Here is a 14,911-nt window from a genome sequence, read left to right as displayed (position 1 = left end):
CAACATATTTTATCTTTGCTTTTATTGTCAGCTAATTTCTTCATGAAGACTTGATGCTAGTGTTATAATTATTACCTTGAAACTTTAAACTCAGCTTGGCAATCTCTCTTTCTATTCCTCTCTTCCACACACAGACACACACCCCCCCCCCCCCACACACACGCTTGCTTATTTATGATTACCAAAATCATTCATTAAAGTATTTTTCTTGAGGGTTTACTGTGTGTTGGGTTCTGCTAAGAGCTGCAGATACCATGAGGAAAAGACTCACAGGGCTCCTGCCCTCAAGGGGTAAATACTCTAATGAGGAAGGCACTAGAACAAACAAGAAAACAAACATATCACAAAGTACTTATGTGTTGTGAAAAGTCCAGGGAAGGAAAAGAGAGGGTTAACCAAGAGTGACTAAAGTGAGGGGAGGAGATGGGTAACTTAAAATCTGAGGTCTCTGAAGCTGTGTTTGTGTTGGAACTAAGAGATGAGAAAGCACTCAGCCAGATCAGAATGAGGAGTAAGGCTTTGTAGGGCTAGCATATCCTGGTTGGTCCTGGGGAGGAAAAAAGCCCTGGCCCCCTGTAGGAACTGCCAGGCTCATGACTCTGGCACGGCAAGCAGGGAGAGAGGCTGTGCATGAAGTTGGTGAGGTAGGCAGGGATCAGGCCACGCAGGGGAGCTTTGAGGGCAGGACAGGAATTTAAAGGATGAGAATGACAGGATCAGATTTGTATGTAAAGATCGCCTCACCCAGGGCTTAACCCTCACCTTCTCAGAAAGGCTCTCCTTGACCATGTTGGGTCCAACACCCAAGGACCACACTCCTTTCTTCGGAGCACTCACATCACTAATGATTGTATGTTCATTAGTATGAACTCATGACGCAGATCCCCACCATCTTCGCTTTTGTTCACCTCTGTATCCCCAGAACACAGAACTTGGCCCGTGCCGGCTGCTGAGTACATATGTGCTGAATAAATGGATGAATGAATGAATGAATGAGTGATCGTACTTCATCTGTCTTCTGTGTCATTTTTGGCAATGTAACCTCTCTGAGCTTCAGTGATCTTATCTGTGAAATAGAGGTAAACGGGGATAGTAAATGATTGATCAGTCGTCCCGTTATTACTATCTCTCCTCCTCCCACGGCCTCTGTTTTCACTCCCATTCTCCCTGAATACTTCCCTCTTTTTAAAATACCAGCCCTGCTTGTCTAGCTACCTACTCCACATCTCGCCAGATGCTCACAGTTAAAACTCAGCCTACCTCCTCATCTCTGCCTTGGAGTTCAGATGTGTCCTCATCTCATTAACCCTTCCAGCCAGTGCAGCTCAGCGACTCTCCTTTGTCCTCCGCAGCACCAGGGAGGATGGTACTCACTGAGGTCGTGGCAAGGGCTTTGGCGTCTGAGAGCGCTAGGCTGGAGCTTGGACTCTGCCAAGTGTTACTTAACTTTCCTAAGCCTCACTCTCCCCATCTATCAGATGGGAATACTATAATGCCTACGCCTCAGGGTTTTTATGAGAATTAAGTAAAATAATAAAAGTAAAAGACTTGACTCATTGACTACTAGTAAATGTACAATAAATAATGGTTCTTACTTGCTTTATCATAAAAACTGACAAACCAAATGCCACGAATTGTTTACTTATCATTCTTATGCCATTAGGCCATGATCCCAGACAGGGACCTGCCTTTCATCGCTGTGTCCCAGCACTCTCCATTGCATCTGGCTCATCAGAGGTGCAGAATAACTGCTTGAGGACTGACTCACTACATTAATGAAGTCCTTGATGGCAGAGAATGTGTATTAATCATTTCTGTGTCCCTTGACAGTGTTTAGCAGTGCAATAATATTTTTCAAGTAAATAAATAAATGAATGAGGGATTGAATTAATAGTGAACTTGCTAAATAGCATGTTGAATGGAAACAACTTAGTAGATAGGAAAGGACTTTGGGGAAAGGGTAAAAGCACTATACTCATACTAAATACAAGTCCTTGGTGGATATTGTGATTCTCTCCTGGTTCCCTGGTTTATTTACATTGTCAATTTCCCCTCACGTAAAATCATAGAAATGGAGGAAGCTGTCTCTTCTCCTGCACATCCTCTGCCTCTCATCTGTCACTCTCCTCTTGTGTTAGTGCTGTTCACTCTCCTACCTTCTTGCTGGAATTGAAGGGGTGCGTCTGTGGGGGAGGAGGGAGTCCCAGGTTTGCACCCTCCTTTTATGGGGGGGGCACACTCAGCAGTGCATAGGTGTTGAGCTGTTTTTCTTGTGCAGGGGTGGATTTGCACAGATCCATCACTAAGCTCGCATCCTGTTCATTTGTGAGCAAAGATGGGTGTCCAGGGATACCTGGTACAGGCTTTGCCCATGGACAGGAGTAAGTGAGACTAACAAGCTTTCAGGAGGATTGAACTTGAGACCCTGGCTGCATTAGCCCTGGGTGAAAATCAACTGAGCCTTTAGATGCAGAGTCCAGAGAAAAATGGGGGAAGGAAACTTACATTTAGAAAGTAACAACTGTATGTCAGTCATTGTCCTGGAACTGTATTTATTCATTCATTTATTCTTCTGTTGTACTGTAAGTAACAGGCAGTTATTATTACCATTTCACAGGAAAAGACAGAGAGACTTGGAAAGGTTAAATATCTGGTCAGTTTCACACAGCTGGCAAGGAACTCAAATCCAGACCTTGGACTCAAAGGGAGATCTGACCCCAGAGCCCACCCACAAAATCTGAGCCATAGTGAGGCTTTTCTGGGGTGATTTACATGAACTACTAAAGGCACAGAGGTGTCTGCAAGGGACCCTGCTGTCAGTGGCTATTCTGCAGAACTGCTTTCAGTGTCCACAGCAGCTGCCACGGGGTTAAGAGAGGTGGCAGAGAGTAATCATGAGTCCTACCAGCCATCTGCCCACCCCTCCCCCAGCCCCCAAAGGAAATGTTGCAGTCACTATGGCAATGTGTGTGAGTTTGTGAATGAGTGTGTGTGCGTGTGTATGGCATGTACACAGACACTCGTATGTATATATGTATGTATGTATGGGGGTACATCTGTACCTGTGGATGCATTTATAAACATGAAAATCTCAATTCTGTATAATACTGTTTTAATGAAAATGATCCACTAAAATCAAAATGACTGACAATAAAAAAAAGAACAAATGCACATCTTATATAATTGTAATGAAATTTGGGATATCTTAATTCATCAGTAAAGGGGACAGAGGGAACTCAATATGCTTCATCCCTCATTATTATTCAGAAATTTAAAAAATGGGTTCCAGTGAATCCTTAGGCTAGATTGTAATTTCCATTTTTATGGCAATCATATTGTATAGAAGACGGAACGCATCCGTAAAGATTGCCTGAGGGTGTGAGTGGACATATGTTAGGTCGGCAATTCTCAACATATTGTGAGCTTTAGAATCAGCTGCCTAACTTAAAAAATACTGATGCTTGGCCGCACCCTAGATAGGTGGATGAGAGCAACTAAAGTTTGAGAACTATTGTGCCCATGTGTGGTGTGAATCTCATATACCCCAACCTTTGAGAACCATTCTGCTAGATAGCACTTACGAGAGATGCAGGGATAAAGTAGATTCAGTAGCTATGTCAGTGCAAGGACATTTAAAGAGGAAGACAGATAAACAGGTGACTTTAATACAAGGTGTAGGGAGGCAAGGTGTAGGGCAAAGTATGGGCTCTGTGATCCATGATAACACTCACCAGTGCCCTTGCTGGTTGAGTGACCTTAGACAACTGACTTAACCATGCTGGACCTTTGTTTACCTTTGCTACCTGAGGATAATAACTGTACAGCTGTGTGGTTCTCCAGGTGGTAGTGAAAGGGTGTGCCAATGTGTGTGCGGCACTGAGCATGTGACTGCCTGGCACGTGGTCAATGGTCAGTGAATGGTAGCTACTCTTTCCAGCTTTTTCTGACCCACTCAAGATTTCTTCCTTCTGCTTTATATAATCCTTGATCCCAGAATATACAGGGAAACTGCAAGTTCCTGGGCCAGCTTTCTCATGTGAGGACAGATGGACTCTGCCTTCTAGGATGCCCCTTGAGTCTACTGAAGCAGGCACTTCTCCTTTCTGCCCATAAGACAGGTGACAGGGATCAAGGTAACAAGGTGTCCTGCCTAACTGGGGTCCATGCCTGTGTTTCCTCACTGCTCTAATTCTCTGACATGCTTCGAGTTGACAAAAAGGTTAAGTGTGGATTCTGTATTTGTATGTACACGTGTGTATGTAAGTGTATTAGCATTCTACAGAGAAACAAAACCAATAGGATGTAGAATATGAAGAAAGATGTATTTTAAGGGACTGGCTCATGCAATTATGGAAGCTGACAAGTCCCAAAATCTGCAGTCAGCAAGCAGGAGACCCAGGAGACCCAGTTGTGTAGTTGGGTATGAGTCCAGAGGCCTGAGACCCAGGAGAATTGATGATGTAGCTCCAGTTTGAAGGCCGGCAGGCTCAAGACCCAAGAAAAGTCAATGTTTAAGTTTGAGTCCAAAGTCAGAAAAAGTGGATGTCTCAGTCTGAAGACCATCAGGCAGGAAGAATTCTCTCTTACTCAAGGGAGGGTGAGCCTTCTTATTCTATTCAGGTCTTCAACTGATCGAATGTGACCCACCCATGTTAGGGAGGGCAATCTGCTTTACTCAGTCTGCCAATTTAAATCTTAATCTCATTCAAACACCCTCACAGACATACCCAGAATAATGTTTGACCAAATATCTAGACTGACCCTGTGGCCCAGTCAAGTTGACACATAAAATTAACCATCATAATGTGTGTATTTGTCTTCATTGCCACTTTTGGGGGCCAAGGTTGTATCCCTGAATTCCAGACTTGGGGGGAAAAGTTACAACATTTGTTTATTACTGTCATTTTCAAGATCATTTTATATACTTCTAAAATTTCTTTGAGCAAAACCCTTTTCAAGGTTTAGAACCAGCATTCCAAATAATATGTGTGTAATAACAACCAAATTTATTCAGGACTTACTATATCCAAGGTTATTAGTTCTTGCAGATATTAGATCATTTAATCCTGTGTAGTTGATGAGGTGGGTACTATTATTATCCCATTTTATAGGTGACAAAACTGAGCCACAGAGAGACAGGGACTGTGTCAGTTTTTCACTGTTCTATCTTTAAATGAGATAACATGTTAAGCACACACAAGCACACATACACAAAACATACAGCAAAACTGCAAAAATAAAGTTGATTAAAAAAATGAAAAGTCAAAGATTATGAAGGATCTAAAATTTATTTATACACACTTTGTTCAGCAGTGTAAAGTTTGCGTGGACTATGCTGTAGCTCATGATTCCCATTCTGCATATGGAGAAACAGAGGCTCTCGGGCAGTCTTACTTGCTTGAGGTCATAATAGCAGAAGGGGATTTGAACTTGTAACTTCCATCTAGGGCTCCTCTCCTTATATCCCATTGCCTGTAGTTGTCAAAGTGTGAGTTAGAACGGAGGTATTCCAGACAGGAGCACAAACTGTTCCTGCCTAATTACTGGAAGGAGGGCCAAGCAGTGGGCACAGGAGCAGGTAGGTGGATGGATGTTGTGAGGACAGCTTTTAATCTGACTGCCTCTGTTTTCTCAGTTACGTAGGACGCAGATCATTAGCTGAGGACAAGGGTCGGGGAGGAGGTGCTGGAGGTGTGAGGAGAAAGAAGAAGCTATGAGATAATGATCTTGAGAGTGGGAGAGACAACAGACAAGGAAAATGTAGTCTCATCGGTAGGCAGTATGCAGAGCCCACTTGAGGTCAGTGGTGTCGGATTTAAAGGGAGACCAATCCGTGTGGTTGCCAATGGCATTCATGTGTGCAGACACAGAAATGGAGCCACGGGGTCATTGAGTTTAACCAATGCCGGAGTGTTTCAGACAAGTATGATGAAGCAATGGAGGGCAAGAGAGTTGAGGTTACATGAAAGGGTGATTACAATAATGGATCACAGAATCTAATTTGAGTAAAGAGGGAAGCGGGTGTGTGAGGTGGGTGAGGGTTGATAAAACGGGGGTTAGATGAATGGATTTTAAGGCTCAGGTGGATAGAAAATATTCTGTGGCTTTAGGAGGAATGAACTGGGAGGGTAGGAGGTGACGGTCAGATATTGGGATTCTTGAAACTGTGACCAAGGAAGGGTTGCAGATATTGGTAATCTAGTCTATGAGCATGGGAGTGAGGGTGGGGACAGGATCACTTGAGGAGAAAAGTCAAGGAAATGAGTGGTTTGAGAACTGAAAGGATCATCTTAGTGGCTACTGAAATCACCAAAAATTATGAAGTGAGCCAGGCTCTGAACTGTGGAGGGAAGATGGGGGCGGGGTGGTGTTAGCATGACTGGAGCAGAAGGAGGAAGTGGATAGGATAGTCTGATGGCAGGAATTAATGACCTTAACCAAGGACACGGCAGAGCCAGGTTTTAAACCTACTGAGTCTGGCTCCATAGTCACATTCCTGGCTGCTTTGCTAGTTACTGACAAATGTGTCACTTTTCTGCATAAAAACTTCTAAATGAATTTGTTTACCTATTAATAGACAGTAGATAATGAATAAGATCACAGCAATATTTCATTTTTCTTTACATGAGATTTACACGCTTAAAGATAACACAAGTTTGTAAAACACACCCTGTCATCAGGATTTCATTTTAAAATGTAAAGTTAGAAATGCGTTTCTATTTACCAAATGGGAACGTTAATTATAATGGACAATAACTAATATTTGTTGAGTTTTTTTTTTTTTTAAGGAAAATATTTCTTTTTTTTTTTTAATTTATTTTTGGCTGTATTGGGTCTTCGTTGATGCGTGCAGGCTTTCTCTAGTTGCAGCGAGCGGGGACTACTCTTTGTTGCAGTGCGTGGGCTTCTCACTGCAGTGGCTTCTCTTGTTGTGGAGCACAGGCTCTAGGCATGCGGGCTTCAGTAGTTGTGGCACGTGGGCTCAGTAGTTGTGGCACGTGAGCTCTAGAGTGCAGGCTCAGTAGTTGTGGCGCATGGTCTTAGTTGCTCCGTGGCATGTGGGATCTTCCCGGACCAGGGATCGAACCTGTGTCCCCTGCATTGGCAGGCAGATTCTTATCCACTGCGCCACCAGGGAAGCCCTATTTGCTGAGTTTGTTCTGTGTGGCAGGCACTGTGTAAAGTATATACCTGCTTGCTTAACTCTAGGTACTATTTTAACCACATTTTATAGATGAAGACACTGAAAGGAATTGAGGGACTTACCAGGCAATGGACCGCCTTACCCAGGACTCCAATCCAGATCTGTGCAACCCTCAACCTCATTTGCAGCGTGGTCTAGTTCTTTCCTGAGTACCTGCTATGTGATGGTTCTATGCTGGACAGTGAGGATATGGCAAAGATGATGACAGAGTCCTTTATACATGAGGAAGGGAACATATTAACTAAATATATAGCATATTAGTTATAGATTCTATAAAGGAAAGTGCAGGGTGCTTTATATAACAAGGGAACGTAACCTAGTCTGGAGAGGAAGGTCTGTTTTGGGAAGTAATTTTTAGGCCAGCATTAATGAACAGTATAAATTAAATAAGTAAATGAGAGGGAAAAAATCCAGGTAAAGAAACAACATCTGCCAAGGCCTTTGGGCCCTAAAGTGTCCTATAGAAACTTTGGACATCATTATTCTTATCACTTAACTTCTGATAAAGCCACAGGTTTACCAGACAATCTAGGAATCAGCCATTCCAGTACTTACTCCTCCCAGAACTGGTGCTGATTGTGAAGGCAGTAGCGCATAATAATCTCCTCATTTTATCATTAGGGTAAATTGAGGTGTGGAATGTATCAGCTAACTGCATAGCTGGAAAAGTTATTTTTACCAGTTTTCCTTTTACCTTTTCTCCTGTATATCTCTCAAACTACCTTTTTTCAGAAGCTTTTTTTTTTTTTTTTTGGCTCTGATGTCCTGCTAGCCATCTTTTTTTTTTTTTTTTTTTTAATTTATTTTATTTATGGCTGTGTTGGGTCTTCGTTTCTGTGCGAGGGCTTTCTCCAGTTGTGGCAAGCGGGGGCCACTCTTCATCGCGGTGCGCGGGCCTCTCACTATCGCGGCCTCTCTTGTTGCGGAGCACAGGCTCCAGACGCGCAGGCTCAGCAATTGTGGCTCACGGGCCCAGCCGCTCCGCGGCATGTGGGATCTTCCCAGACCAGGGCTCGAACCCGTGTCGAACCCGTGTCCCCTGCATTGGCAGGCGGATTCTCAACCACTGCGCCACCAGGGAAGCCCTCAGAAGCTTTTTAAAAGTGAAATTCTATTCTCTCTTTGTTTCACTGCCCTCTCCTTGCAAATGCATTTACCTAGTTAAGAAAAGGAACATTTGCTCAAAAGCTCTCACATTGCATATGGATATGGCATCCTGTACCCGGACCCCAAAGTATTGTGACTAGCTGGGGGGAAACTTTGGAACCATGCTTCCACCAGAAACTTAGCCTAACATGGCCAGAAGCAAGCTTAAAAGGATGTGCTTTCATTTAACTATGGACAAATTATTTTCATTTGTAAAATGATCTCTTTAGCGATAGGTGGAAGAATATATGAGTTCAGAAGAAGCTCCTAGTTTTCGAAAGCCCATCATGAAATGCCTTTTTCATCATTGCCTCCAGCTGAAACATTCTCTCCCTACACTGAACTGTGTCTGCACATACATACATGCATACATATATACATACATACATGTATTCTCTCTCACACTCTCTATCCCCCCACCTATTTTATATCTATCTGTCTATCTATCTATCTGTCATCTGTCTATCATCTGTATCTCTTCCTTCTCCACTCACCCCCAGGTGATAAGTCTTATGTCCTCCACAAGGAAGCCCATCACCAGACAATGCTGACCAGAAACTTCCGAGTTCCCTTTCCAAGTGCCACTGTTAGGTGGAAAGCTGGGACTAGCATGTAATCAAAAAGCAGATTTTAAAATACTCTTGTCCAGAGCAGAAGTGGTGCCTTTCTGCCCTGGGAGAGCCGGTGTGAAGGGATCATTCCATCAGGCTGGCCATGCAGGATTCCACTCACTCAGTTGGGTCTAGGTTACACAGTGGAAGGAATGCACAAGCAACCAGTCAAATCAAGTCAAATCAAGGCCACAACCAACTTCTGGCCTAACCCAACAACTAAAGGAAACAACACTGTGAGAGCTGATGTGTCTTGAGAAAGAGGAGCAAGAATTGAGGAGAGAAACTGAAAGCTTAGAAATTGCCAGTGCTTAAGGAAGACTCTGCATAAACTGAGTGTATTGTGTGAGACAGGGACAGAAAAGAAAAGGCAAGTAAGAGATTACTAATAGCTCTGAGCATACACAATTTGCAGGTGTGTCCTGCTGGCTGCTGTGTTTCCGTTACAGTGGGGCTCCTCTGTGGCAGAGATTATGTCCCTGCTCGAGGCAATGGATCCCAGATGGTTCCGGTGCTGGCCTGTGAGGCCCCTGAATCTAGGCCATCTGCTGCCCACACAGGAGGAAAATCTTCAGGGTGTTGATTTGTCAGACTGAAGATATTAACAAACAAACAAGCTCTGTTCTGACTTCTGATGCTGCTAATTTTCCTAAACCAACATGTGACTGGGTTGCCCGAGCAGGACAGAGAATATTCAAGACCACGTTACCTAAGTTGGAGTCAAAAGACTGACGTTTCCTTCCAACTGCGGTGTTCAATCTCCTGCCCAGCATCTGGCCTGACACTACCATCCTTGGGCTCCTCGATGGGTGGTCTTTCCACAAAACTAACGTTGGCACAGTCTGCTCGGTAATGCCACCCACTCCTGATGGAGGCCACGCTCTTGCCACCACAAGCAGATGGAAGCTGAGGTGGAAATGATTGTTTTGTTTGACATTCACCCTCCTCCCCACTCTAGTCCTGAAAACCAAGTGGGAGTTCCAGCCACTTAGATGCCTCTACTTCCCGGGCCCCAGAGACTGGTCCAGGTTCCTCTTCTGATCAAAGATAGATCAAGCAGTTCTTCCACGGATTAGTTTTTCCTAATGAGGAGGGGTAGTGTCTCTCTGTGGTCTGAGCCTGTAAAGACATCAGCTGGAGCCTGCGGGAGGCCAAGTTTCCACCATGTGCATGAGACATTTTGAAAAAATGGTCCTGTAGAGTGAGACATAGAGCCAAGAGAGGAGAGGGACAATTATAAGGGCATCTAGACCCTGTTACCGGGCATCCCCAAGGCAGCTTCCATCTGAGCCTGGATATAGGTGTATATATCCTCAATGATGGGCCTCTTTTTGGTGAGGCCAATACAATTTTTTTACTTGGACTCACACCCAGAAAGCCCTAATGCAGAGGCCTCTTCCTCTTTCAGTTGGTCTCAGCTCCAAGCATTTTCAGCACTTTCAGGTCCAGCTCTTCATCACTTTGCCCCTGCCTTTTCCTAGGTGGCCCCCTGTGGCCTCTCCACTCACCTGCATCAAGCTCCCCTCTGCTACTCTGCCATGCGCCGCCAACACCCGGCCCTCCCGGTGCCCAGGGTGAGTGATCTGCCACTGCCACGACCACTTAGCTTATCTCCGACAATCCCGTTCCTCCCCCCTTTTACTCATCCTCTCCTATTTGTCTGGCATATGTATGTTTCTTCAGAAAGACTGTAGATTCCTTCGACAGCAAGAATCTCTTTATCCCGACTCCTGTTGCCTAGTATCACAGTTCACACACAATAGGCCCTCCATAAATATTTGCTAAATAAATCAAATAAGAATCCCCATCTCCCTGACACACCATCCCTGACTCGTGGGAAGGAAGTAAGTCAATTCTTTTTTCCTCCTTTGCTGAAGCAGTTCGCAGTCTCTCCGCCTTCCCTTGCCATTTCACAATGTGCTCTTCCCCTCTCTCTGCATTTCATGTCAGTGCTGCAGCGTCCCTGCTCTGTGAAGTGGGCCCCGGTGGGAGGTGCGGGGGGGTTGTCTTCCCACACTCATCGTTACCTCCTCTCCAGCTGCCACAGATACATTTACGATCTGAGTTAAAGCCTGGTGTTGCATTGTGTTTGTACCTTAGGGGAAGACACCTCTTCCTCATTAGAAATTTGGGAATCTCCTTTTTATAGTATGTATATTGGATTCAGGCAACTAGTACATTTAACTTATTTAACAAATGCTTACATGGCACATACTGAATGTCAGGCACTGTTCTGAACACTTTAACCATAGTAACTAGTTCCTTCTTATAACAACCTTGCCAGGTAGATAAAATTATAACCCTCAGCCTCATTTCACAGATGATTAAGGGACTTGCCCAAGGTCCCACAGCAATTGGTAGCTAAGCTGGAATTCGAATAGTCAGGCTGGCTCCAGAACCCACGTCCTACCCACTGTGTCCTGCTGCCTGTCAGTGATCAGGGCAGAGTCCAGACCGCACATCTGAGCTGCCTTTCTTAACATTCAGGCCTCTCGAGAGCAGGAAGTCTCTTTGACGTGACTACCTAGCAACATGTCAACGTGTGCTTAATCGATGTTTCTGGGCTTATTGATTCATTACCTATGGCCTGAATACAGGTTTAGTTATGTTATTCTACGCAGTTAATTGTTCGCATTGTAATCAACACTCGTCCTAAAATTAGGCTCCTCAAGATATATTTTCAAACAACCGAGGAACCACGCCAAGAATTAACTCTAATTACACATTGCACCCGTTTTGAGCACTAGAGATGACTTGAAGGCAAAACGTGTGTTATTTAAAATTATTAAACTGATAGTAAATAAAATGTCATTTTGCCCAAAAGAGAGATTAAGTTGCAGCTCCCTTTTCTTTTTTTATTACCCTCTCTAGGTGTCTAGGATCAGACATTTTTTTCTCCTGATTTTTAGCCTTTTTCTTGAATTAGTACATATTTTTTAGCTGCTCACAAGCCACCACTCACTGTTCAGCAAAAAAAAAAATCAGATTCAAACCCCAGAAGAGAACAAACATGAAAAACACACGGGCTATTTATTTGATGTAGGGGTTATTCATAGTACAGTGTTTGGGTACTTTCTGGAGCCAATGCTGGTTGCCTCAGGGTATTTCTAAATTGAATTCCAGGAATAAAGTGTTTATAAATAGTGAGCATAAAAAAGGAACGTATTCATCCCAGCCACTCCCTTATGGAGTCCCAGTGGCCTCCCCTTGGAACTACCAACTCCTTCAAGTAGTTAATTGGTTAGCTGGTTGGGTTAAGTTGGTGGTTCTCAACCCTATCAGACCCAACACCCTATTTTATGACAAATAAACTTAACCTTTTTTATAATCCTTAAATGAAATTCATATATAATAAAATCTAAATACACAAAAATAAATATATATATAATGTCTTAATAGTAATTAAAAGAGAAATGCTATGATGTCTTAATAGTAATTAAAAGAGAAATGCTAAGATAGAATTTATAATGATATAACTATTTTAATGTATAAATTCTCTGCAATATTACAATGGAAGAAATAATAAAGTTGACAGACATTTGCATCTAATGTAGATTCACCAACATATAATATGTAAAGTAATATGCAATACAGGATATATGTAAGAGCAATTAGACTGAAACAGACATGCTGTATTGGTGATTCAAAGACCATGAGCAGCATTGTAGACAATGATGTGATTTTCCAAAATTATGAACAAACCTTGGTAAAATTTCTAAATAATAGTGTATAATCTTCTCTTAATTTACATGGTAGTTATGCACTTAGACAATTCATCTTATATTAAAACAGTACAAGCTGCTTTGTTGCTTGTATGTAAATGGAGTTAGCATCTAGGCTCAGATAATTATAAGCAGGTTTTTTCTACATAAATGTGCAGCAAGACATTCAGAAGTTTGCAGGACACGGGGGAATTTTTTTGTTGTGCAGGGCTATTCTGAGCACTGCCCTATTCTAGCCTTCCTAGACCTGCCTTCTAAATGCCAGTAATGTCCTGCAATCATTGTGTCATTCAAGGGCAACTGCCCTAAATTTCCCCAAATACTCTCTATTGGTGACACCACCCTCATTGACAACCACTGGGTCAATTCCTAGTATTAGATTTAGTCCCAAATAATTATGTCGATTTATTCTCCTGACTTTTTGTGGTCCTTGAAAACCAAAGGCATGTCTACAGTAAAATCCTCAGTAATTAGGTTATTGGGCTGGTGTGATTGGGTTATACTGGAGACTGTATGTTCCATGAGAGCAAGGGCCCAGTTCACCCCATGTGCACAATATCTAGTACCTGCACAAGGCTGGGCTTTATACGTCTTGCTTGAAGGAGTAAATAATTTTGGGGTTGGACATCTGGGTTAGTGAAGAGATATATACTATTGAAAAGGAATAGATTTGTTACTTTCAAGTACATGGGACGTCCAGGTGCTCACTAGAGAGACCCGTATTTAAGTCTTATTCAAAACTACCATTTCAGTTGTTTCTGATTGAATGAGTGACATTATAATGATTGAAACCATCTGGAACCTGTCAAAGACCCAGAACCTTCATGTCATTTTGAGGGAAAGGGGGCATGTTGAGGACCCGATATGAAATGTGACCTTGGCCTAAAAGGTTTGCTTCATCTTCACGGTGGTCTGTGAAGCAGCTATTAGCAAATCTGTTTTTACAAGTGATGAAATTAAACTCAACAAGGCAAATAATCTGCCCAAAGGTAGACAGTTGGCTCAACAGCAGAACAGAGTTTGAACCCAGAACTGTCTGATTCCAGAGGCTTCGTCTTTCCAAGAAATCATACTGCTTCTCTTTCTTCAGTGAGGCAAAGCTAAGTGTCTGTTAAATCTATTGGGTTGGCCAAAAAGTTCGTTTGGGTTTTTCCATAACATCTGATGGACATTATTATAATTTTACTCTGTACAGAGTTCCAATTGTCATGTCTATTAAATTCCACTTTCCTAGTGGGTCAGTGATTTTTGCATTGATCCTGTTCTTGGTTGGGTTTCAGCATTCCAGTCTTGTAAGCTCACTTTAGTGGGATTCTTGAGGGACTATGTCCTCTTTGTCTTTGGGTCTCCAGAACCTGGTATGGTAACTGGCACAGAGTAGACATTCAGGGAGTGTTTGTTGGTTGACTTTAATTGCATGCTATTTCTCCTTTCAGGCCTTGGCCTTATACAATATTTCAGCGAGGCTTTGACCTGGTTTTGGGAGAACAGCCTTCTGATAAAATATTCAGGTAAGTTGTTGTCTAGGGACTTGCTTTTATATCTCTGCAAGCCCCATGTCCCACTTCCCACTGAACTTTCTTTCCTAGTGATAATTTATAAAATGGGGAACACTTTTAGTCATTCTGCCCTCCTAGTAACAGCAGCGCTTGCCCCCCTTCGTCCAGTGACAGCATGGAGGATGTTGAGGCCGGACAGATTCTGTTGGGGTCCTGGCTTCCTTCCTTGCCTGCTCTGTGACCCCCAGACATTTACTTAACCTCTTGGAGCCCCCAGTTTCCACATTTGTTAAACAGAGCTTCATTACATGCCTTGCTCTATTGTTGTGAGGAGTATATGAGATAATGCAGGGAAAGCCCCTGGCACAGAAACTGACACAGAACAAGCAACTAATGTTAGTTTTTGCCTCTTCATTTTGCATCTAATTTGCACCTTCCTCATAAAGACTTAAGTTGTTCAAAATTAATCCCTCCCATCCCTGCCTCCCTCCTTTCTCAGCTATACCTCATTATCATTTTCTTTAATCTACCACCCTCCTGAACAAATTGGATGTTTCTAGTCCCTCCCAAATTTCTACCTACACACCTGGGAATGGTACATATTAGAAAAGTCAGCAAACACAGGAAGAATTTGGGTGCCAGCCATGAACTATGAGATTTTCATAAAGTTTAGTTCACACCAGACCTTAGCTGGAACACAAGTTCATTTCCAAGCTAAGATCTTATCAT

At 43.0% G+C, this 14,911-nt stretch overlaps 1 protein-coding gene across 2 annotated transcripts in view; it reads left to right on the top strand.

The window, feature by feature from the left end:
• ASTN1 (astrotactin 1) overlaps window positions 1-14,911 on the top strand; it is a 323,652-nt gene that overhangs the window by 203,165 nt on the left and 105,576 nt on the right. For both annotated transcript variants that reach the window (XM_036835140.1, XM_036835133.1), the window contains exon 9: window positions 14,120-14,194. In XM_036835140.1, the coding sequence (XP_036691035.1) occupies window positions 14,120-14,194 (75 nt within the window). The remainder of the gene's footprint in view (window positions 1-14,119; window positions 14,195-14,911) is intronic.

The sequence above is a fragment of the Balaenoptera musculus genome, chromosome 1 (genome assembly GCF_009873245.2).
Source record: "Balaenoptera musculus isolate JJ_BM4_2016_0621 chromosome 1, mBalMus1.pri.v3, whole genome shotgun sequence".
NCBI lineage: Eukaryota > Metazoa > Chordata > Mammalia > Artiodactyla > Balaenopteridae > Balaenoptera > Balaenoptera musculus.
This window is presented reverse-complemented; position numbering and strand designations above follow the sequence as displayed.